General features: G+C 52.5%; 1 protein-coding gene across 1 annotated transcript in view; it reads right to left on the bottom strand.

Annotated features, from left to right (window-relative positions):
* Positions 1–3,349: 3,349 nt before the first annotated feature.
* LOC134557152 (uncharacterized) overlaps positions 3,350–25,432 on the bottom strand; it is a 104,273-nt gene continuing 82,190 nt past the window's right edge. The window contains exons 2-4 of the mRNA XM_063409844.1: positions 4,301–4,498; positions 3,974–4,036; positions 3,350–3,655 (exon numbers count right to left, since the gene is read on the bottom strand). Coding sequence (XP_063265914.1) covers positions 3,555–3,655; positions 3,974–4,036; positions 4,301–4,498 — 362 coding nt within the window. The 3' untranslated portion in view covers positions 3,350–3,554. The remainder of the gene's footprint in view (positions 3,656–3,973; positions 4,037–4,300; positions 4,499–25,432) is intronic.

Here is a 25,432-nt window from a genome sequence, read left to right as displayed (position 1 = left end):
CTACGCTCCGCGCCCACGTGTCACAAAGAGCGCTAGGACACACCCTGCCCTGGGGACACGCTCAGCCCACCCAAACTGCCCCAGCTTGCAAAGAAGTTCTTTTCAGGCTAGAACTACGTAAACAAAGGACGGTGAACAAAAAGAAGAAAGCTTGTTTATGTTGCAAAGTGTGAGCAAGTGAAAAACTGACCCTTCCTATTGTACAGAAACTAGAGAGCTGACTCCTTCTTATGAACAAGTAGAAGGCTTTCAAAAAACTCAGAAAAAGCAGGGCAACGCCAAGGGCAACTTTAGGAATGGCTCAAACAACAAAGCACATGCTCCTCTGCTCTGCCTGCTCAGGGCAGCAGAAGGAGCCCCCAGGGCTGCTGGTGCAGCTGCAGCAGGAAGGTCACAAGGACCTTCCAGAGATGCTGCCACGGCCTCTTTGGGCCATGTGCCGGGGTTGGGTGGCCCTCCTACACACAGGGCTGTGACACAGACACGAGGGCGTGTGCCCCAGGGCACCAATGCTGCTCTGAGCCATGGGGCCAGGGAGCACGGACATCAAGAGGCGTGGCAGAGTCCCTGCCAAAGCAGAGCTGCCACCCCCCAAGCCCTGCCAGTGCTGGTGCCCCTGTCCTGCCACACACACCTGTGCCCCTGGGGACTTCTCTGCCACACAGCAGCCAAAGCCAACTTGGTGCACTCGGGCCTGTGCTCCTTTCTGCACGAGCACCTGCAGCAATTGGTGGCAACACTCGGTGTCTGTCACATGTTGCTCCTTCCTGGAAGGATTTTGGTGTGGCACTGCTCATCTGCAGCGCAAACCCACCAGCCACTCTTGACTTCCACAGGACAAGGAGATTCTTACAGAGATAGTGTTTCCTTCTGTTCCAAGTTTTCCTTCTGATACAAGTTTCCTTCTGTTCTTCTGCCTGTTTTTCTTGCTTTCTGCACAGAAACATCAGCCCGGTGTCTGATGCCCAGTGCTGTGGCTGCTGCCAGGCTGGCTGTGGCCAGCAGCTCATGTCCAAACACAAGCGGGTGCCTGCGGGGCAAGGGAATGGACAGGCACGAGCAGCGATCTTCCCTGGCAAAGGTGGCAGGAAGGTGGGCAGGTGCAGAAGATGGGGAGAACTCTGGCATGAGAGAACCTGCTGTGTGTCTCTGATGATGGTGCCAGCAGCGTGAAGGAACAGCCAAGACAAGTGCTGGAAGCAGACATCTCCTGCCACTTGCTGCTGCACCAAGGGCATGGAACACACTTGTTCGCACGGCTCCACAAGGCTTGATCCAGGAACAAGAGAGGGCCTGCATTGGTAGGGAATGGCCTTCAACAAGACCAGAGCAGAATGGTCGTATGAGCAGAGCCTCAGCTTGTGACCTGGGCCATGTGTTCAGCAGACACCAGAGTGCTTCCTTCCCTCCGTCCCTGAACCTCAGCCACACGAGTGCTGCTTTTCTTCAGCATCTGCTGCTTGTCCCTTTGTTCTCAGCAAGTCTAGGGTTTAGAGGCTCCTAGGGCTTTTGTTTCAGGTGTCTGACTGGAGGAGAGTGTCAGCTGCTGCAGCTCAGGCCTTGTGTGCCACCGCAGTAAGGATGGCAGCAATGCTGCTGCCTTGGGCCACACAAGTGTGGAAGGTGAGTTTGCCTTCAAGCACAGCCATTGAAGACACTCAGGGGGACAGGCTGCAGCCAAAGCAGCCAAACGTTGCTGTGAGGCTGGCAAGTGCCGAGAAAGCCACGGTGACCGCTTTTTCTGACACCTTCTGCCAACCTGTTTAAAATGGTGCCCATAGCATGCCCTCTTTTGGCATCATCTCAGCTGGTGTGGATGCCTTGCTGAGGAGGCACAGCCTTCAGGCTCCCGTTGTTGCCATGCACACTCTGGTGCTTTTTCTCTGGTGTGCAGAGCCACGTGGACAGCACCGACTCGGCAGGCCAGCTCAGTGAGACGTTGCCCTTGCCATGGTGGCAGCAGCTGTGTGGGCCCTGAGCTCTGTGCCAGGGGGCTCTGGGCCACACAGCACCGGGGCCTGGGCAGCTGTGGGGAGCCCGGCTGAGCAGCAGCCCTGCCTCTGCCCACTGGCCCTGGCCAGCAGCAGCCAGTGGCCGTGCCCCAGCAGGGCCTGCTTGCCCTCCCTGTCCCTAGCCAAAGCAGCCTGGGCACCTCGGGGATGTCCCCACCGTCCCGCTGAGGCTCAGCCTCCAGGCCTTCTGCCGCAGGCATGAGAGGTGCGTCGGGGAAGCGCCAGAGCAGCCGTGTGGCAGAAAGAATGTGGCTGTCTGGGGGCTGTTCATGGCTTCTGCCACCCGATTGCTCAGGCCTTCCCACCAGCCCATCCAAGTACAGTCCTCCTGTCCCGGCATAGGCTCCCGCCACTCAGCACCACGTGCATCCCCCTCGCGCCTTCCCACTGCCTCCTCCTGTCAGCCCTCGGCAGCCCCGCATCCCCTCGTGGCCTCCCTCCGTCCTGTCCCCTCCAGGCCTCCCCCAGGCCTGCCTGGCTGCTGAACGAGCTCCAGAGGAGCCCGATCAAGAGGCAGCCAAGAGCCCTCAGCAATCCAGCCAGCAACACACGGCCACGACACAGATGGCGCTTCCAGGCTGGCACAGGGCTGGTGGCCATCTGCAGGGACCCCTCTCAGGGATCCCTGCTGCAGGGTCGGCCTCTGCCCACCCGCTCTGCCGCAAGCCTTAAGGCTTCAGCGCAAGCACCAAAGGCCAAGGGCTTTTTGGACGCTTTCCCTTCCACACCGCATGCTTGGGCACCTTGCTGAGCACAAGCACCCTTTTTCCTCCCTTCCCTGTGCGTCTGAAAACTCTGGGCACCAAAAGAAAACTCCTGCATCTCTGTGTGTGACAACAACAATTTAACAATCCTAACACAGAAGAATTGAACAAGCCGAACATTGAACAATTTAACAATCCTAACAATATAACAATTTTGCAATATAAAAATATATCAAAATAACAATATAATAATAGAACAATAAACGAATTAAAAAAACCAATAGAGCAACAGAAAAAAAGAACAATAGAACAACAATATAACACTATAACAATACAGCACTATAACAGTATAACATCAAAACACTATAACACAATACTATAACACTATAACAGTATAACACTATAACAGTATAACAGTATAACAGTATAACTGTATAACAATATAACAATATAACACTATAACACTATAACACAATACTATAACACTATAACATTATAACAGTATAACACTATAACAGTATAACAGTATACCTGTAAAACAATATAACAATATAACACTATAACAGTATAACATTATAGCACTATAACACTATAACACTATAACTATATAAAAATATAAGACTATAACAGTATAACAGTAAACCAGTATAACAATATAACAATGTAAGTGGTGTGAAGGAAGAGCTGTCAGAGGAGAGGTGTTCTCTGTAGGTGCAGGTGGCTCCAGCAGATGCAGCCTCCCGCATCAGTTGTGCAGTGCGCTGCAGCAGGAGAAGCAGGCACAGAGGGAAGGCCATGACCTCCAGAGGTGCTGGTGTTGATTTTGCATCCTCTGGAGTTAGGAGGAGGGAATGTTGTGCACAGCTGAGAGGATGTGGAATGTTTGAAGTGCCAGGCATGAGATGGCAGGGCTGGGGTCCTGTGCCATGTCCTGAAGGGCTGGAAGAGAGAGAAACAGAGCCACAATGAGAGCCTGCATCTGGGGGCGCCTGGGGAGACCCTCCTGACACGTCCATCCCACCCAGGACCCTCCTGACACATCCATGCCACCCAGCCTTGCCATGGCCTGGAGGAAGCAGGAGACAACAAGGAGCAGCTGCAAGGTGATCACAGCATGCCCTCCAACAAGAATCAGCTGGCCACCAATCTCCCACAGGCCCCTGAACTGTGTCAAGTGCTGTGAACGGGGAGCAGAGCCCTCGGCAGGCGGGGCAGGGGCCGCAGCTGCCAGCGGCAGCCCCTGCTGGTCTCACTCACCCCGCCAGATGATGTGGAGCTCTTGGTGCTGCTGCTGCTGAGTCAGGTACCTGCCGGCCATGCCTGCAAAGACAGAGCGTGTCTGGGCCCCAGCGGCACAGCTGCCCCACCACGGGCGCTGCCAGCGCTGCGGCCACACGGCCTCCTGGCCCGGCAGGGCTCGGCCGGGCCCTGCCGCATGCTGCCGCCCAGGGGCGGGCACGGCTGCGGGAGGGCGGCAGCAGCCCCGAGGACAGGCGCTGCGCCCGGAGCCTGCTGCAGGGGCAGCGAGCGGGGCTGGGGCCCAGCTGCCCCCGGCGGGCCGAGGAAGGAAGGCTCGTGCCTCACCGATGAACCTGACGGCCGCCTCTCGCAGGGGCTCCTGTGGGCTGCTCACGTACGACACGGCCAGGTGCAGGTGGTCCGGCACTCGGCTCCTGTGCTCTGCCAGCTGCAGAGAGCGGCACAAGGGCAGGGTTGGCGCGGGCTGTGGCCCTTGTGTGGGCGCCCGGGGAGCCCTGCGCTGCTTCCCCTGCCCGCACGGCCCTGAGGCCCGGGCAGCAGCCGCTGGCGCCGGGCTGTGGAGGGCGCAGAGGGCCCGGGGAGCAGCGCTGCTGCCCCGCAGCAGAGCCCAGCTGGGCAGGGGCTCCATCGGCACCCGGCTCGGGGCCACAGGAGCCTGGCCAAGAGCCTGCACAGCCCAGGCAAAGGAGCGGCGTGTGGGGCACAGGCCAGTGCCGCTGGCTGCAGCACCTGCCAGGGGCCACCGCTGCCAGCCCCGCAGACCGGGCATCGTGGGCTTCTCCAGGCTGGGGCTGGGGCTGGGGCTTGCGGGCTGTCCTTACCAGGCACTCGGCAAGCCTCCACATCTGATCTGTCTTCAGCAGGTGCTTGAGATCCCTCCTGTTCAGGAATCTCACAGCAGCAAGCAGCGTTTGCCGAGAGGCCTGCAGGGCAGCAGAGAGGCAGCCATGGCACCGCAGCCCGGGCCACAGGACCCGCGTCCCTGTGCCAAGGCCAGCAGGAGGCTGGAGCCCGTCAGGTGCCAGGCTGCTGGGGGAGAGTCGAGCCCCCTCCCACGGGGACACAGCGCCCACGAGTCCTCACCTTTGCCACAGGCCCGTTCTCATCATGGCAATGGAAAAAGAGTGGCAGCAGGCTCTGGCTCACAGGCCTCTTCAGGGCCTTCTTTCCCTTTGCCGCTACCAGCTTCATCACCTCCTCCAAGAGCTGAATGGAGAGCAGCTGCACAAGGCTCTTCTCCTGTTGGAAAGGAAGCAAAAGCCCTCCACATCAGCTGCTCCAGGCCCCCCTGTGTACACGCCCCCAAGTCCATGGGGCACCACACCTGCGGGCAGCAGCCAGTGCCCGTGGCTGGTGGCACAGAGCCTTACGTGGTCAAAGAGTTGCCACAGCGCCTCAGCCATGTGCAGGGCAATAGGGCCGGATATTTTGAGGTCCTTGTGCGAGAGCAGAAAGCCCAGGACGACAAGGGTCATCTCAACGATGTCTTCCTTCACATGCCACAGCAGGTGCCCAAGGCTTTCTGTCAGGCTCCTCAGTCTTTTGCTCTGTGTGGAACACAAGGCTGGTGTCCAGCTGGGCAAGCCCACGCTGCTGCTGCAGGGCCCCGAGGCCGAAGGCCTGCCCCAGGGCACTCAGGCAGCTGAGCAGCGACGCACGAGAGCTGGCAGCAGCTGCCACAGCTGCCAAAGCCCAGGCAAGCCCAAGGGGCTGCTTTCCCCAGCCCCACGCTGCCAGCACAGCTTCAGCTGCTGCCTCCTTCTCACCATCCAGGGGTCTTTGCTGAGTCCCACGAGGCCTCTGAGCACCAGGCGACGCATCTGCGTGGACTTGCTCTGCAGGTGCCTTGGCATGATCTCCAGGATGTTTTCCCGGCATCCTTTCAATTGCAGGCACTCCAGGACCTGAAAGGCACAGAGCAGTGGCAGGGGTGCCCGGCTGGCAGGAGCTGAGAAGTGCACAAGGCAGTTGTGCACCGTCCCAGGCAGCTGCAGCTGTGAGAGGGCAGAGAGGTGGGAGGCCGGGGGAGCGCCCGGCCGGGTGGCCCTGAAGCTTGGCCCTGAGCCAGGTGTGAGCCCAGTGTCTCCAGAGGCAGGGAGATGTAGATGGAGGGAGGACAGAGAGCTAGCTGCTTGACAGGTGGCCTGGCTGCAAGCAAAGGTCAGGAGGAGAAACTCACCGGCAGGGCAAAGACTCCTGTGTTGTCCCCATGGGAGGTGTACACAGCCTGCAGTGGCCAGGGGCTCAGCACTGCGCCGAGGATCTGCAGCGCCAGCTCCGCAGTCCCGCTCGAGGTCATGATGGCCCTCCACATGGCGGCGGCAGCTCTGCGGGGTCACAGCTCTGTCTCAGGGAGGTCTCGGCCACAGCACCGTGGCCTGGGCAGCTGCAGGGGCCCGCTCTGGCCGTCAGCCCTGCCTGTGCCACTGCCCCCGGCTGGCAGCACCCAGCCAGCCCAGCTTGGTACAGGCCCCGAAAGGGCAGCGAGGGAGCGTGGCAGCAGGCTCAGGGGCTGACATGGCAGCACGGGAAAACACAGGAGCCAGAGAACCCTGCAAGTCTCTGCCTGTGTGGCCGTCAGCAGGGACAGGCTCTCGAAGGGTGGCAGGGCCCGTCAACCCTAAGGCCTCAAAGCAGCTGGGGCTGCTCTACCTGCCACACGATGGGGCCCAACGCAAGAGAGTCATCAGCACGCTGCAGGGATATTCCTTGGTCAGCTTCACAAGGGACTTGTCCAGCCTGTGCTCAGCAGACTCATTGGCCGTGAGCCAGCGGTGGATGAAGCTCACCATGCCTGGCACCTGCAGAAGGCCCAGGGAGACTTGGAGAGCTGCCAGAGCAGCCATTTGCCCAGCCTGCCCTGACAAGGGCTTCCCTTGCCACCACCTTGGGCTGGGCCTCAAAGGCTGAGGGAGCCCAGCAGAGGCAGCCTGAGGTGTCACACGATTTGTGGGGCAATCAAGGCCTGGCCACAGGCTGCTTACTTGTTTTGCATTGGACACGCCCTTGTCCACAAGCAAATCCAGCAGGCCAGCACTGGTGTCGGCATCCAAGAGGTGAAAGTGTGCCGAGAGCCCAGTGCCCACACCAGTGGCGTCTTCCTGGCCAAGGCACACGAGGAATTCACAGATCATCTGCAGGAGAAGGGCAGCAAGAGAGGGAGAGTCCATGGAGTGCTGCAAGCGCGGTGCTGGGCTGGGCAGGGACAGCAGGCCCAGCGCAGGTGGGGGTGGCTGCAGGTACCTGCGCTGCCCTGCGGAAGCGGCCACGGGCAGGGTGCTGCTGTTGTGTGCGGTCCCTCCCTGCATCTGGTAAAGAGCGAGCGCAGCCAGAGCTGAGGGGCCATGGGAGAGGCCAGAGAACACAGCCCAGCCCTGCACTCCCCAGGCAGGGACAGCCCCGTGGGATGGCCCGGGGATGGAGCCCAGCTGCCAGGGGGTCCAGCCCCAGCCTCTCTTCTGCCCTATCCATGGGCAGGTGGGATGGGGCGGGATGGGGCAAGGTTGGCTCTAGGCACCAGCCCTTCTGGCCCAGCTCTGCCACTCACCTTCGTGCAGCAGCTGGAAGTGCTCCAGCTCCTGAGGCTGCTGTGCTGAGGTAGCTGCAGCCTCCTCCTCCTTCAGCCCGGCCAGCACAATGCGGGGTTTCTGCTCCATGTCACTCTTTGGAGTTGGGACTGTTGGCAGGAGAGATGCTTCAGCAAAGCTCCATAGCAGCAAGTGCTGCAATTGTGCCTTGAAGGCACCTCCAAGAGAGAAGCCTTGGCAAGGCTACAGGACAGCAAGTCTTGCAGTCTCTCCTGGAGGCCACCGGCCACAGGGATGCCTTTGGAAATGCTCGGGCTCACCAAGTCGTGCAGCCTGGCCTCGAGGTCACCTGCACAGGGAACGCCTTGCAAGAGCTGCGGCTCAGCGAGGAACGAGTTGCCTGTGTGGGGGCTCCTCACAGCGCTGCTCTGTCCCGTGCTGTCCCACTGCGTGCACCAAGCACTGTGGCGTGGCCGTGTCAACGCCAGCACCTATGTGCCGACGCGTCACAAAGGGTCACGGTTCTACGCTCCGCGCCCACGTGTCACAAAGAGCGCTAGGACACACCCTGCCCTGGGGACACGCCCAGCCCACCCAAACTGCCCCAGCTTGCAAAGAAGTTCTTTTCAGGCTAGAACTACATAAACAAAGGACGGTGAACAAAAAGAAGAAAGCTTGTTTATGTTGCAAAGTGTGAGCAAGTGAAAAACTGACCCTTCCTATTGTAGAGAAACTAGAGAGCTGACTCCTTCTTATGAACAAGTAGAAGGCTTTCAAAAAACTCAGAAAAAGCAGGGCAACGCCAAGGGCAACTTTAGGAATGGCTCAAACAACAAAGCACATGCTCCTCTGCTCTGCCTGCTCAGGGCAGCAGAAGGAGCCCCCAGGGCTGCTGGTGCAGCTGCAGCAGGAAGGGCACAAGGACCTTCCAGAGATGCTGCCACGGCCTCTTTGGGCCATGTGCCGGGGTTGGGTGGCCCTCCTACACACAGGGCTGTGACACAGACACGAGGGCGTGTGCCCCAGGGCACCAATGCTGCTCTGAGCCATGGGGCCAGGGAGCACGGACATCAAGAGGCGTGGCAGAGTCCCTGCCAAAGCAGAGCTGCCACCCCCCAAGCCCTGCCAGTGCTGGTGCCCCTGTCCTGCCACACACACCTGTGCCCCTGGGGACTTCTCTGCCACACAGCAGCCAAAGCCAACTTGGTGCACTCGGGCCTGTGCTCCTTTCTGCACAAGCACCTGCAGCAATTGGTGGCAACACTCGGTGTGTGTCACATGTTGCTCCTTCCTGGAAGGATTTTGGTGTGGCACTGCTCATCTGCAGCGCAAACCCACCAGCCACTCTTGACTTCCACAGGACAAGGAGATTCTTACAGAGATAGTGTTTCCTTCTGTTCCAAGTTTTCCTTCTGATACAAGTTTCCTTCTGTTCTTCTGCCTGTTTTTCTTGCTTTCTGCACAGAAACATCAGCCCGGTGTCTGATGCCCAGTGCTGTGGCTGCTGCCAGGCTGGCTGTGGCCAGCAGCTCATGTCCAAACACAAGCGGGTGCCTGCGGGGCAAGGGAATGGACAGGCACGAGCAGCGATCTTCCCTGGCAAAGGTGGCAGGAAGGTGGGCAGGTGCAGAAGATGGGGAGAACTCTGGCATGAGAGAACCTGCTGTGTGTCTCTGATGATGGTGCCAGCAGCGTGAAGGAACAGCCAAGACAAGTGCTGGAAGCAGACATCTCCTGCCACTTGCTGCTGCACCAAGGGCATGGAACACACTTGTTCGCACGGCTCCACAAGGCTTGATCCAGGAACAAGAGAGGGCCTGCATTGGTAGGGAATGGCCTTCAACAAGACCAGAGCAGAATGGTCGTATGAGCAGAGCCTCAGCTTGTGACCTGGGCCATGTGTTCAGCAGACACCAGAGTGCTTCCTTCCCTCCGTCCCTGAACCTCAGCCACACGAGTGCTGCTTTTCTTCAGCATCTGCTGCTTGTCCCTTTGTTCTCAGCAAGTCTAGGGTTTAGAGGTTCATACTCTTGTTTTTTAAGGTGTCTGATTGATAACACTCTGGTCCCACTGAGTACTCTATCAGACCTCCATGTGCTCCTTCTGCTCCGTGTCCTCTGCCCTCCCCATTCCACGACCAGTGACCCAGAGATAGTGGCTCTGGCAAAAGAAGCCAGGCCTGGGACACATTCGGTGCCCGGGGAGCTGAACCTCCACATCCCACATGTGGCTTCCTGCTTACACTGGAGGACAGGAGAACAAAGACCTGCTTCTTGAATTTTTTCCAGCAGTGACATCTGTTACCAGCCCAGGAACCCACCTTGCTCAAGGGACCACAGTGTGGCACCACTGTGGGCAGCTGTGCTTGCTCAGTGCGTTCCTGGGGGGGGACACAACCCTTAGGACTCATCAATCATAATTTAATTCTTGCTCAGTAACTTAGAAAATGTTTTTCAGGCTGCTGGTGTGACTTCACCCACAGTGAGGATGATGTTGTGTGTGGTGACAATTCCAGCAGGTACCATGGTCTGGTGAGGTCAGTGACCCTGTGTGTTGTCCCTTAGTGTCCAGGACACAAGGACAGGCCAAGGTTATAATTCCCAGAGCACTTTCCCAGCTCCTGAGGCAGACTCTAGGCTTTGTTCCACTCTGGGCTTCCAGCACAGCTGCATTTCTTGCCCAGATGAGATTAGCTGTCAGTGAAGAAGATCCCATCATGCTCCAAGAGCAGAGCTGTCTGCTGGAATGCTCATCCCAGCAATCTCAGGCTCAGAATTTGATATGACAAAGTTCAAATTAGCTGTCTTGTTCCTTCCCACAAGTGCCACGGTGCATGAAGTTCTGCCTGTGTTCATCCAGATCCACTGGTAGATCTCTCTGTCAAAAAGTCTAACTTTTGAGAAGAATCCTTTGGGATGAAAGGCACTGAATAATATCATTATTATGTATCTGATCCTGAAATTAAAATCAGGTGCTCCAACACTTTGGGGAATTTTCTGTGTTGTCCTTTGAAGAATCATCTCCAGGGCAAATCCTTCTCTAGTTGAAATCTAGGATTTTACACATGAATGCTGCCCTTTGCTGGGGGAAGGAATGTCTAGGAAATGGACCTTGAAGCAATAAGTAAATGCAGCATTTTCTCCTGGCGTGCAGCTGCTGAAGCAGTGAAAGACAGAGAAATATGAAGGACAGGCTGCTGTAACATATGAGCTCTGTCAACAAAAGAAATGTCATGTCAGCCTTGGATGAACACCCTCATATCAACAGCGGACATTGGATTGACTCAGCCGGTGTCAGGATGTCCTATTAAGAGATGGATGACTTCAGAGGGAGAATTTCTCAATCCATTTATATGAAGAATTTGCCTCTAAATTCAAAAGGAGGTTCTCAGCAGAATTGCTTTAAAATTTATAACCCAGCATCTGTATCTCTTTTGTTTCCCTGGTGAGGCAGAGGCAGGAAGGTGAAATATTCCCAGAGTGTGTCTGGACCTCTCTCTCCTGCCCAGACCCTCCACATTCCCTGCTCTGGGACCCATAACTCTTCTCTCTCCCTGTTCCTGGCACTCCCTCTGCTTCAGCCAATATAATCCAGTGCTGATCATAATTCACCTTATGGATTTGGGCTCCACACTGCTCTGGTCAGAGGCTTTGGGAGATGCCTTTTGTCCTGAAAGCTGCAGTCAGGAGAAATTAATTTGCACTGGCAGGCTGGGAAGGAGGGCGGGGAAGTGCCATCTCTCTCTGACCCCTTGGATTTTCACACGTGCTCTTTATTTTTTGCAAGACCCCAGGCCACCAGATTGGTGTTCCACTCTTCCACTGGTGAAATTCAGCAGCGACTAAAGGAAACAGGCTGAGTTCAAATGGCATCAAAACACCTAAACTTAGGCACCAGTGGCATTCCTCTATCCTTATTTAAATCCCTTGAGAGCTGGGCTTGGAGCAATCCTGGAGATCCCCTCTGGGGTAGGTGAGCATGGTGAGGCGATCCCACAGAGCTGTGTGGAGGCTCATTCCTGCCTGGTGCTCACAACATCTCCCACCTGGACAGGAGAGGCCCCAGGGAGTGCAGGGAGACCTTGGTTGCGTTCGTTCTGGGGATGGCAACATGGGAGCCTCTCCATGAGGAGCAGGTGATGCTGGCTTGGTTTAAGGACAGGCAACTCCAGGCAAGGAGACAAAATAACATCTTGGGAAAGTCCAGTTCTCCAGAAAACAAAAGCAGGATTCCATCGTGGGCTCCATCACAAAATGCCTCCAAGTCTGAGCACAGAAACCACAGCAGAAGTGAGTTGTAATTACAAGTGCACCTGCAATTCCAAGCAAACCTCATTCACCCAGAGTAAAGCAATTTGGGACCCCAAACCTTGAAGTGGCTGCACTCTGCCTATTAGTCCTGATCAAATACTATTTTCTGAATAATACATTTAGTGAGTCATCATATTTGTTAAACGATTAAACAAAGAATTCCAACAACAACATCTCTCACCTGGACAGGAGAGGCCCCAGGGAGTGCAGGGAGACCTTGGTTGGTGTCCTTGGGATGGCCTGGGGTGGCTGCACTCCCTGATGTTCCTCTCTGTGGGATAATTTGTGCTCCCTGGGCTCCCTCACCAGCTGAATGCAGCTCACAGTGGTGGGAAGGAGAGGAGACAAGAGGCACACCTGGGCTTTTGACCTTCCCAGTGAACATTCCAAGTGCTTGTGAGTGGAACCACTCCAAAGGGCAGCTCTTGTCCCTCTAAGCTCCTTTCCCAGCAGGCACTCCCAGACCATTCATTCCCATTCCCTTTTTTACCAGCTGCAACCTCAGCACAACCTGCTGTGGGATCAGCAGGCCCTGCTCTTGTGGTCACATCACATCAGACAATTTCCCTGACTTTCCTTCTTTCTGAGAAATCACATGGTCTGAACTGAGCTGCACTTCCACAGCCTTGGGAAACTTCTGGTGTGGGTGATTTTCCAGCAAATGCTGGGCACTGCCTCCTCCTGGGTTTCTTTTATGGGTTTACCCAAACCCCGGTGCCTCTGACCTGTGTGGTGCCTTTTCATCCAGAAGTGGCTTTAAACAGAGCTGGCCAAAATCCCCCTCAGCAGCAGCAAGGCTTTGTGAGTTTGTCAGATGTTCAGTTTCTCAATGGCTGCTTAATATTTCAGTTTAACTGGTTTTAAGTCAGAATTAGGAGTCATGAACACAGCTCATTCATCTGCATAATCTCTAGATTGTTATTCCTGTGTTGGAAACTGAAAGCTTCTGCTGTCAGTGCTGTCAGAGCTGATGGTTCTCCCCTGAGTGAAGAGTGCTGTAAGGAATTCATGGACCACTGCCCTTATCATCAGTGGTATCCCAACAAAAACAGAGGAAAAGCTAAAGGGACATCCCATGGTCTGGTTTGGGCCCAGGCAGGGATGGTCACCTGTGTGATGTGGGACGAGGGACATCCATAAATTCATGGCTGTGGCAGATGCTGCACAGATCTCAGGGTACCTCTTACAGCTCCTTCCTGTCTGGGCTGTTTCCAGCTGGCTGCAAACTTGGAGCTTTTTGTTTCATTTTCAGGGGGAAAAAATGTGCTTTTTAAATGCTTGTATGGAAAACACTCCTCTTTCCCTCTGCTCCTTGGGCTCTGTTTGTTCTCTTCCCAGTGCCTCATGTCAAGGAAGAGGGAAATGCTTCATTTCACAACCCTGTGAGCTGAGACTGGGCAGATGTGTGACTAAACCTGCCCCAGGACACAGCTGCTGTCCTCAGCCAGATCTTGTCACACTTTGGCATTTCTCAGTCTTGTTTTGCTGCTCACGATGAAGGCAGCCCCTCCTGGGAGCTGGGAAACACCACGGGCCTGGTTCCTCCCCCTGCTGTGCCTCACACAGGCTGGGTAAGGGGCTGTGACAGGTACAGCCCAGTGCCACCCCTTGGGAGGGCAGCTGGGGGCACAGCTGGCACAGCCAGTGCCTCCCCGCTGCCCCTGCTCCTGCACAATGAGATGTTCACTGCCTGCTTGGTTCTGCCCCAGCTCCTTGTCACTGACCTGGGCACTGCTCACTGCCACAGGTGTCCCTCCTGTCCTGTGCTCCTGCTGGGAGGGGCTGTAACAGTGAGGAGGATGTCCAGACACACCTGTAAGGGTTAAAAGGATGGCCAGGAACACCTGTAAGGGTTAAAAGGATGTCCAGGCACACCTGTAAAGCTTCCAGCCTCCCACGCTCTGGTTGAGCATGAGGTTTACTCACTTCAAGGGGCAGTGGGGTGGGGAGGGCTGGCACTTCATGGAACAATCATGGGATGGTTTGGGTTGGAGGGAACCTTAAAGTCCCATCCCATCTCATCCCATCCCCACCTTCCACTCTCCCAGGCTGCTCCAACCCCCATCCAGCCTGATCTTGGACACTTCCAGGGGTCCAGGGGCAGCCACAGCTGCTCTGCTTGCTCTGTTGTTCATGACTACACAGGAACTTGTCACAGCATCCACCACCCCAAAAGCTCTCCTGGGGCCTGGGGGCTGTTTTGGGGCTGGGAGGCTGCTGGTAAAGCAGAGGGGTGGCAGGGGATGGGGTCCTGGATGTGTCACCACGCTGTCCCTCCTGCTCCCAGCACATTGCCTGGGTTTGGGGACTCCTCTCCTGCACCAGAGATGTTTTTGGGGTGTGTTCCCACAGGGAAAGGAGAAGCTGGAGCTGCTGCAGGTCAGAGGATGGGGTTTTGTTGCTGTTCAGCTGCTCCTTGTGTTGGTAGAGAAGCATCGAGGGAGTGCCAGGATAGCTCTGGGCAGGGGGTGGGGTGGGCACTGGGCCCCTCTGTCCAGCCTCTCCCATTTTTCCCTCTTTTCCCCAAGGATCTGACTGTGGAGTGCAGGAAGGAAGCGCAGGCAGCAGCTACACAAGTGAAATAAAATGAAAAATAAGGCCCCAGAAAGACTGATGGCAATTAATGTGTGTTGGAAGTTATGAACTGCAGATCACTGTCACGCTGGAGCACCTGGGAGAATCTGTGGCTGGCACAACAAAGGGATAAAAAAAGCATAAATTTTGATGAACATAAAGAAATCAATCTGTTCTGAATTTGGGAAGAAGCGGGGTGAATAGTACATGAGGAGGATGAATTATTTTCCAGCCGTTTGACAGGGAAGGATGATATTAAACAATATTTGTCATCAGGGAAAATATTTATATTACAAGCATAGAAAACCTGTGCTGAGGAGCCTAGAAAGGGCTGGCTCCCCTGGGGAGATCCCTGAGGGTCAGAGGGCTGTTAAAGCCCTGCCAAAATCCTGAGGGGCTTGGGAGTTTGACCCCAGTCATGGGAACACTGGAGGAGCTGAGATGGGATTCTGTCAAATTGGGACTATATTTAACACAAGTCAACAACCTCAGAGAAAGTAGGTCCCATCTGACTAACCTGAGCTTTTCTATTTTTAATGATATGCAAAATAGATTGGTAATGATATTTACAGAGGGGTGGTAAAATATTTCATAACGCTGGGATGGCAAAACTGTTCATTGCAGGATAGATAAAGCTGAGGGAATGAGGGATCCAGCACCTTCTGCAATGGCAAAAACATTGATTTTTCCTCATATAACCAAACAACCCGGGCTGAGCACAGAGCTGCTCCTTTCAGAGCCTATTTACCTACATAATTTCAGTTTGGAGTTACTTGTACCTTTCTTTAATACCTGGTTTGTAGAAATATCAAAAATTATTTTGCATTTCCTCCGCAGTATTTGTCTCCTTCCCTGGAATCCAATCCTCCTTTATCATGGGCATATTTCCCCTCATTTCTGCCTTCTCTTCATCTCCCAGTTTTCTTGCTTTCTGCTGTGTCCTTAACAGTAGAATTTTTGTTTGAGAGGCCCAGGGCAGCATTCCTCTGAGAGATTTCCAGGTCTGCAGTGCAAATATTTACATCTGAGCTGGGCCAGGTTCCCTTTCTAGCTGCAGGTGTTTGATGCACATCCTCTCATCCTGGGGTGAGTGTCTGTGCTGGGGCAGCTCAGTCGTGCTCCACAAGGCTCTGCTCCCTCCTGCCTGCTGAGGAACTCCAGGATAACAAGCTCACATGTTATTTCCTACAACAAATCCCACGCTCTGGAAAGGAAACAGCCCTGAAAAGAGGATTTGCATCCAAAAAAAATCGCCAAATTATCCACACAAGATTTGGGTTTACCTCCCAGTGTCCTGCAGCAAAAATGATTTTCTGATTGTCTGGTCTGGATTTGAGATCTCTGCAGTCTGGCTGGGCTTTCTGATCCGTGGGTCTTGCACTTGGAGGTGCAGTGGGAAGTCCCAGTCCCTGCTCAGAGCTGGAATGGGAATAAAGACTGAACACCATTGCATTGATGCCTTCAGTTTTGTCTTCCCTGTATTTCAGACTCTGTGCTGCCCAGGGGTGCAGCTCTGAGCTCACACTCAGGCTCACTCAGCTCTGCACACAGCAGGGACACAAAACAAATCCTTTTCCTGCTGCACACCAAGGACAGCTGGGACAAGTGTTCAGGGCAAAAAGCACAAACAAGGGTGGCTGAAGGGAGGAACAAGAAGGATGGGACTGCATCACCTGCAGCTGGAATGGGACAATGAAACCCCAAAATGCAAATGGACCAAAACTTACCAAAGTGTGAGACCTTGTGACAGTTTGTCCATTTTGTGTCCGTTTTGTGACCATTTTGGGTCCACCTTGGATGTAGCCCTGACCAGGCTCTTGTCCTGCACAAGGTGTACCCTTAAAAGCCTTTCAATGAATCTCTGCTTTTTTCTGTAGCTCTGTCCAGTCTCTGTTCCAGCTCAGCCTTCCCAAGGCACCAGCACCCTGGCCTGATCCCTGGGCACTGTTAGAGCCTGCAAGGTTCTTGAATAGAATTTTGTTCCTTCCTTCCTTCTTTCTGTTTTGGGATTTTCATTCCTTCAGGACTTTGCAAAATGATCGTGGTTTTTTTTTTAATTTCATTTTTTTTATTTTTTCCCCCAGGTATTGTGTCTCTGTTCAAAAGCTGACACTGTCCATGTTGTTCTTTGCAAAAAAAAAATAAATGATATATAAAAAGAATCCTTTCTTTAGCTTCTCACAGGCTTCTCAAGCTGTTTGTTGTTGTCCTGTCCTTGGAATATCCTCTCTTGCTTTTCCTCTGCACACTCCTTGCATTTTGACAGCTCAGTCACCTGCAGCTTCCTTGCCTTTCCCTCAAAGTCCATCCAACAATCTCACTCTGTCTTACCACCAGGAAACTGCTGTGGATTTTGTAAATTGAAGTGAAATCCACTTTTCTGGGGCTGGATCCCTGCTGGGATTCCCTCAAGTTCTGAACCCCACAGAACTGGGCCTCACTCTGGAGTCTGCTCCTCCTCGTTCTCCAGTCCCTCAGTGGTATTTTTATCTTGCACTCTGCTCTTCTCCATTTGTTTGTTAATTTTCCAAGTAACTGCACTGACCTTCACGAAAGACAAACTTTCCCTGAAATTATTCCAATTATTTGCCACCTTCCTGGAAAGCCTCAGCTGTGCCTGCACCCTGAGCTTCTCCCTGAGCTCTTCTCTCTCCATCCCTTCCCTACTCTGTTTATTTTGTGGGCACTTTCTCCTTTTCTACTTTGATTTTGCCCTTTTATACTTTGATTTTCCCCTTCTCCACTTTTTTTTCTTTTTCTACTTTTATTTTTTCCTTTCCACTTTGTTTTTTTCCTTTTCTACTTTGATTTTCTCCTTTTCTACTTTGATTTTGCCTTTTTATACTTCAATTTACCCCTTTTCTACCGTTTTTCCTTTTCTACTTTGATTTTTTTTCCTTTTCTACTTTGATTTTTTCCTTTTTACTTTGATTTTCTTCTTTTTCACTTTGATTTTTTCCTTTTCTACTTTGACTTTTCCTTTTCTCTTTTCCTTCCCATGTCATGGTGGGGCTTGGGTGATGATTAAAACCTTGATTCAAACAGGAGAAGGAGAAATTTGTGGGGGAATGAGAAATTCCTCGTGGGCTGAAGATGCTCTGATGGAACAGGAGGTCTGAGCTTCCCAGATTTCTCTCTGCAGCAGAGAAAAATCAAATCCTTTGCAGTGAGAAGCTCTGGAGGCCCCTGATTCAAGGATAATCATTATTTCCCTCCTCAATTTTTCCTTCCTCCTCTGTAACTTTTAGGAGGTGTGAGTAAAAACCATCAGAATCTCTTCCACTCCGTAGCACTGCCATGATACAAACATTTTATGAGTGTATATTTAAGCAGTTACAGAGCTTAACATGAATTTATTGAGATTTTTTATTTTGGAAATTTGTTTCTTACCCAGTTATGCATTTTTAATTGAGAATTTGTCTCAAGCTCGCTTGAATACCAATTAAAATTCAATCAAAATGCACTAAACTAGCATTGTTAAATGGACTTTAAATTAAGTATGTGCAGGGAAAAGTCTATCTAAACTCGGTCTGCATGAAAAAATTATCCAAAAATCACTAGTTTGAGCCAGAACCCCCTCCACTGCTGCTTCTGGTGGGCCTGGGATGGGGCTGAAGGGTCTGCACATCCCAGAGGATTCCTAAAATCCTTTCATGCGAGAGGCTGACTCAAGGCAGGGCTTTGTGTTTCCCAGAAAACTGGGGATGGGGTGTTCTCCAGGTTTGGAATTGTCAGCTGGGTCAAACAAAATTCTGGCCAGCAGCACCTCAGCACAGCCCCAAAGCTGAAATGAGAACAACTCTGCTCCAGTGGCTCAACCTGCAGGAACTGGATTTTAGGGAGTTGGGAGGAATGAGAGGAAATTAATTTGGTTCAGAATTCCTGAGCTCTGCCAGCAGAGTTTCCCCTGCACAAAAATCCCAGTGCTTTCACCTAAACTTGTTCATGAAAGGCTGGAGATGTGGTCCTGAGAGGATTTATTTCTTGGGACCCTCCATTTTCCACGTTATTTGGGAGTTGAAAAGGAAGGAAAAATTCTGAAGGAGATACCAAGATATCCTATTGGATAATTCTGGTGCTTAATTAGATGTTAATGGCTTTTCCTCAGTGCAGCAACCTGTGCTCTTTATCAAATGAGAAGCCTCTTGCAAGAGGTTAATTTCGGAATATCTTGTAATAAAGACGAATATTTGTGTAATAAAATTGGTGTGTCTGTGTCCTGTGAGAGAAATACTCAGTGTGGGACTTCAGCAAGGTCACTTGATGCTGCAAGTGCTGCTAAAATAGGAATTCATCCCTGTGTAAACATTAGTTATATTAATTGGGGAATTAGTTATCTGCCAGTGCTTAAGCAAGTCTCCTACCGAACTCAGAGAGAGCAGAGAGACATCTGAAAAGATAATTGAGATGAGACAATGCCTTCTTTAAAGATCATTCACCATTTAAACTTCGTTAAATAATTAATTAGGCTCCGAAAGATCATTCTGAGAGCTGGTGAACTCTGCATGGAACAGGAGGACCTAATTTAAGGCAGAGCATCAAACATCTGCTCAGATCTTACAGAAGTGAAGGTAGAGCTCAGAAAACAGCAGGAACATGGAAAAAAGCCCATTTTAATGAAACTCCAAAAATTTCTTGCAGAAACACCTCCAGGAATGATGGGGAGGCAATGAAAACAGTGACAGGAGGCGTTTCTAGCACCTGTTTTGGAGCTGTACCCCCATGCCATGCCATGCCATGCCATGCCATGCCATGCCATGCCATGCCATGCCATGCCATGCCATGCCATGCCATGCCATGCCATGCCATGCCATGCCATGCCATGCCATGCCATGCCATGCCATGCCATGCCATGCCATGCCATCCCATCCCATCCCATCCCATCCCATTCCATCCCATCCCATGGATCCCTCTGGATCCATCAGTGCTCTCTGCTGGATTCCTGCAGGATAAGGATCACCAAAACCTGGGATTGTGGTGACTGAATGGATTTGTCAATGAGAGCAGTTTGCTCATGGCCTCTCACAGTGGAGCTTTGAATATCTTGGAGCCTCTTCCAGAACCTAAAGGAGTTTGCAGAGAGCTGGAGAGGGACTTTGGACAAGGGCATGGAGTGGTAGGAAATGGTTTTAAACTGAAAGAGAATAGATTTAAATTAAATATTTGGAAAAATTGTTCCCTGTGAGGGTGGTGAGGCCCTCCCCGGGGGATGCTGGTGAGGAGTAGGGTGGTGGAAGGCTGTGCCCTAATGAGGAGCAGTTTGTGGTGGCTGATAAGAACTATTTTACAGCAGAACATAATCTACTGTAACACTTTATTATGCCTAATGCAAGGGGAGAGTAAACAGGGCTGCCGAGAATTAAAATCAATCGCATTCTCCTCTCCACAGCGATATCAGCTCGTCAGTAATTACTTGTTTGTTGTCTTCATTGTGAATCCCAACAATTCCAAGGTTGTTAATGCTCCAAGAGAGAAAATGAAATTACATATTCAATTTATTCTGCACGGAAACAAATTACCAGGAAGAAAAGGGGATTTATTTGCATTCCTGCGGTGGAGCCGGTGCCATCCTGTGGGATGGAGCTGCCTCCTTGCCGGCTCCCTGGGACTGGGAATCTCCTCCCAGCCCCACCAGTGAGAGCCTCATTGGTGCCCAGCTTGCCAGAGCTGCCTAGAGCCCCATCTCTTGTCCCTTTTCGGGGGGCAGGAGCAGTTTGGGGTTCCCTGCAGGGACACCTGGTGACGCTGTGTTGCTTTCGATATGAGGCAATGGCGACCTGGTTTCAAAGAGTCAGCACGGCAGCTCGACGTCCTCGAGCTACTCGGTCTATCTACACGCTGACACTAATGTGGTGGACGGCAAATGGCGGTTTATTGTATTACATATGGGGTTAAATAGTCTAAAGGGTCTTCTACTATGTCAGTGGGAGGGCAAAGGATCTAAAGGTCAGTGGTTGGTGGGAAGCTAATGGGGCTAGGAGGGGCCACTACCGAAGGGACGGGGGGAGGGTCCTTATCTTCTCGTGACATCACGTGATCTTCCGAGCGCCTGTCCCTAGCTATCACCCACACGCTGGAGTGCTGGCGTGGGGACACCAACCCACACGTGACTTGTGCTGCCCAGAGCAGCCCAGACCTCTGTCCCTGGGATCACCTCCTCAGCAGCACTGGCTGCTTGTCCGTGTCAGCAAACATTGGGGGACCCAGGGAGAAGGGAGAGCGTTCCTGCACTCAAGTGTTTGACTTGGCTTAAGCTCTTTACTCCAGGAAATGCTTCTCTTCATGCAGTTAATTTCTACAATGCTTAGATTTATCTTTCTGCAAGTCTGACTTAAATATTAATGTTGCCTTGCATTTCTGGTGCTTTTTATGTGCTCAGTTTCAATATAGGGCTGGAAGAAAAAGTAGTTGGGAGGCAGGGGTTGCTTTTAACATCCTTGAGGTGCTAAGATATAATAAATCATTGGCTGGACCTGCTTCCACTCAAAACCAGGCTGAGTTTCACCTCCTGGAGCAAGGTCCAGCCTCAGCGAGCCTCTCTCATGGTCTGGTGAGCAGAGCAGGACAGGACAGCTCAGCTGATGAGGACAGGGAGCTTTAACAGCACCTCTGGTGATTAAATATGGATGGCACTCCAGCTGGGATGTGACTGGGTGAGATACCCAGGGAGGAGGTTCCAGAGGGAAGGTCGTTGTTTGGTGCCCAGGAGCAGAGGTGGTTTGTGACGAGGCTCAGGACAGCTCTGAACCCATTTGGCAGGAAAAGAACAGTCAGAGACAGGGACAGGGACACGGATTCCTCTGGGAATGGGGTGTCCTGCAGCTGGGGGAGGGGGCTGGGGCAGCACGTGGGGCAGAGGGATGAGACTGGGGAATGAACTCATCACTGAGCACTGCAGGTGGGGTGGGGTGGGATGGGATGGGATCCATGGGATGGAATGGTTCAGGATCACAAAGGCACAAAGGATACAAGGTTCAGGATCCACGCTGGCACAAAGGCTGTTCTGGGCAGGCCTATCAGGGTGGGAGGGCTGTGGGTCTGTGCAGGGGAAAGGCTGACACTCTGCCTGTCCCCAGATCCTGCAGGGCCTTGGCTGCAGTGCCATGGCACTGGTGGCCAGCTGTGCCAGCCAAGCTGCTTCCAGTGGGGAGAAAAGCTGGCACTGATGGCAGATGTGCCCAATCCTGCTAAAAGCCACCCTCAGCCCCTTTGGCAGGGCTGCAGATCCAGGACCTGCCCCTGTCCTTCAGATTTCGGGATCCTTGTGTTGCTCTTCATGCCCCTCGGGCTGTGTGATCAGTGGCAGCTGATGATCCATCCACTCCAGAGCCTCCTGGAGTGCCCACAGGGATTCAGGAACCAGCCTGAGGTTTCAGGGGCTGTTCAAGCAAAGCAGCTGCACCATGTTGAGCCTGCTCCAGGCCCAGGGAAAATGATAAAGAGGCAACATTTGCCAGGAAAGAATGCAGAACTAAGTGGGGAAAATACATTTTAATGAAATGCTAATACTGTTCCTGGCATCTAGGAGAGAATTAAAAGCATAAATAAATAAATGGAAGCCAGGAGTGAGCGTTTAGAACCAGATTTGAAGTTTTGCTTAAAGGGACAGGGCCAGCTGATGAGGGCCTGAGTTTCTCCACATTCCTGAGCACTCCTTCTATCCTGGTTGAGTTTAGAGGGCTCCAAAGTTTGACTTTCAAGCCTGATTCAAGTTTTTGGAGGATTACTCAAGCAGAGGAAGTGCCAGTGCACACAACTCCTCAGCCTCAGCAGGGCTGGTTGTGCTCCCCAGCTCCACAGCACTCCCAGGGGAGCTTGGCAGGCACCAGGGATGGATCCATTGGCCCCATTCTCTGTTTTAGGCCTATTAAACCTCCCTGACAGTGCTGGCTCACACCACCCTGCCTGTGCCCCGGGGTTGGGCCACAGCTCAGCCCCACAGAAGGGGCAGCAGGATGCTCCTTTCCCCACAGATAAATCCTGACCCCATGGATTGCTCAAGTCCCATGGATGCTCCTGTCCCCGTGGATTGATCCTGTTCCCATAGATTGCTCCTCTCCCCGTAGATTACTCCTGGCCCCACAGATTGCTCCCTGTTGCCAGACAAGGCCAGAAACCCTCTGCTGCAGCCTTGCAGGCCATGCAGAGAGCCAGAAGTGCTGATTTCTCTGCGTGGCTCCTGTGCAAATGTTTTGCCTCTCCTGCCCTGATTCAGCACTTCTGCAAAGCCCACAAGGAGCCTGTGGGGAACTTCAGGCCCGAATAACTTTGCAAGTGTTATTTTCCTGAGCAACATTATTTTCGTTAAAGACTACCCTGTGAGCATAAAAATCTCTCATAATGATTTCCCTGTCAGCTGCTTCTTTTCAAGACCTTTTTCTCCTTCCTAGAAATGCATGACACACTATGGAAATTATGTAAAGCTCCTGCTCTCCGTGGCTATGAATAGTGTTTTCTGCTCTGTATTGGTTTATATTTGGGTTTGATAATCACACTCATATTTTAAGTTTAACCAAGGCACAATTTCTCTAACAAGGGCAGCAAACAAAGCAAGGGGTTTAAGCAGAGCAAACAAGTGCAGAAGTGGATCCTTTACTTTCGTAATGCTCCCCTGCTTCAAATTATTCCCTGCGCGTTCCATTTAGACAACGGATACAAATGATTTGTAGGAGTTTTCCACCCCCAAAACATAATAACACAGCAGGGCTGTGCTGCTCCCAGCTCCATTCCTGCTCATTTCAGAGCAACTCCACGCTTTTTTTGTGGCAGCCCAGCCCATTTGTTCTTTATTAAAAAGAAAATTAGCATGAAAGCCAAGCTCTCACTTAATGGGCTCCGACGCTGCCTTGCTGATGCTTTTTGTAAACCAACCCCGGCCTCTGCTGTAATTCTGCTTTCCCAAATGGAAGAGGAAATGGAAATGAAGTGAAATTTTCTCCCTGTGAGCAAGGAGAAAAGCAGGGAAGTGTGCTTGGAGTGTGTGCTGTTAGTTCTGGGCATGGCACGGCTCCCAGAGCTCACTGAACAGGGATGGAGCAAGAGATGGGCCTGGAAAGTGGCCTCTTGCAGGCTCTGCCCTTCCTGCTGAGGTTTTGGGATTTTATGTGTGTTCAGGGAGAATTGGGAAGCAATTCAGAAGGGGTGTGCCACGAAAATGGCCCTTCTCTGGCAAACCCCCCTTCAGCTCCAGTAAATCTGGAGGTATCCATGAGCCTGGGCTGAAGGGTCCTTGCACTGAGTCACCTGGAAAGGAAAACTTCAGGGCAAAGTTTTCCTTTCTGGAAAGGCAAAAACTGGCCAAGGAAAGCAGGGCAGCAGTTCTGGAGCTAAAGCACCAAGTATCCTGATCACCTGCGGTTATTTCATATGGAAAATGGCTTGGGATGCTCAAGAATCCCATGGGATTTATCTCCCTGCAAGTCCCAGCTTTGCCCTGAACACTGAGAAACCATCACAGAACATCCCCAAATGGGAGGGATCCACAGGGATCAGCAATTCCAGCTCCTGGCCCTGCACAGAACAGTCCCAAGGAGCCCACCCTGGGTCTGAGAATGGGAATGATCATTATTTTTTAATCCTAAATATCTTCTACACAAGGCTTCTAGAACAGAGAATTACTGCCCACTTTGAACAGTCTGGACATTTTTTTCCTGGGAATTCAAGTTCTAGAAGGAACTGCCTTGTGAAAGAGCAACAGTTTAATGAACAACTACTTTTGTCAAGTTAGTTTTTCTTTCTATTTTTTCCATAAGGAAATTCAGACTCTGAGAAAGAACTTTGAATTTCCTTGGCCAAAGTTGAAAGCCAAATGTGATTTGGTTGGGCTTTTTTGGATGGTTTTGGTCAAAAAGTGACCACTTACCTTCATTATCAATGAAATTTCCATCTGGGCTTTGGGAGGACTCACTCATTTTGGAGATACTTTCCAAGGATGAATCTCTCAGGACCTAATTCCAGATATTGATGCTGACAGAAGACAAAGTGTTTGGAGCAGTCAACTGCGTCTGCTGCTTTCTGCTTGGGTTCTCAGCCTGGTCAGATAAATCCCTTCAGAAGTCAGTGCCCAGACAGACTGTCTGTCTCCCTCTTGTCTGGACACAAAGTTGACAGAAGAGCTTTGAAAACCCATTTTGGGAAGTCTGATGGAGCCATTCCTGATTTTTCCTGTCTGGTTTAAGGGCAGCCCTTCTCCTTGGGATGAGACCTTGGAGCTCAAGTGTGACAACTGCTGTGCCCTGGGCTCAGGGTGTTGGCCTGACCTCTGCCAAGTGCTGAGCTCTGGCTGGGTGGCACTGGATGATCTTTAAGGTCCCTTCCAGCCCAAACCATCCTGGGATTCTGGGATGCCCTGGGGTGACTTTAAGATCTTTGCTTGTATTCTCAATTGTCCTAAAGCAGGACAGGGGTTCCCTAGGAGGAGCCAGCAGCTGCTCCAATGGTTGTGTTAATGACAGCAGTGTCACCAGTCCCTACCTAATGTTGCATAAATGTTTTTGGTGTCTCACTGTGGGGTTTGCAGAGGGCTGGGGGTACTCCAGTGGAGGGGTTGGGTAGGTGGGGACAGTGACACTTCCTGCAGGTGCCAGCTCTGCCCAGGGCACTCAGCAGGTGACAGGGACACCTGAACTCTGAGCTGTGCCAGGGGGACTTCCCTGTTCCAGCCCCAAATCTGCTGCTGCAGGCATGGCAAGAGCATGGAGAGAGGAAGATGGAAGTCCTGGGTGGTTTAATCTCCCTTTGGGGCTGGAGCCCTTGCAGTTGGTTCTGTGGGAGTACACAGGGCACACCAGAGGTGAAATCCCTGCAAGAACGTCCCCTTTGGGACCCTGAGCAAGGGGAGGTGGTGAGCAATCCGTGGTGTGTGTGGTGAGGTGAGCTGAGGCAGCACCCCAGGAAATCCAGGGCTGTGGAAATTCCAGGCTTCCCTTTACTGTGTGGGCTCCCAGCACTGCACCCTCAGCAGGAGAAGGGCTCTGCTGGATTTCAACTGCTACCCACCTGGCCAGAATGTCCCAGAAAGCCTTTGAGGGTGGCCCAGCCAACAT

Source organism: Prinia subflava, chromosome 12, assembly GCF_021018805.1.
Source record: "Prinia subflava isolate CZ2003 ecotype Zambia chromosome 12, Cam_Psub_1.2, whole genome shotgun sequence".
NCBI classification, from domain to species: Eukaryota; Metazoa; Chordata; class Aves; order Passeriformes; family Cisticolidae; genus Prinia; species Prinia subflava.
The sequence above is the reverse complement of the archived record's forward strand: the minus strand, read 5'-3'. Positions and strand labels throughout refer to the sequence as shown.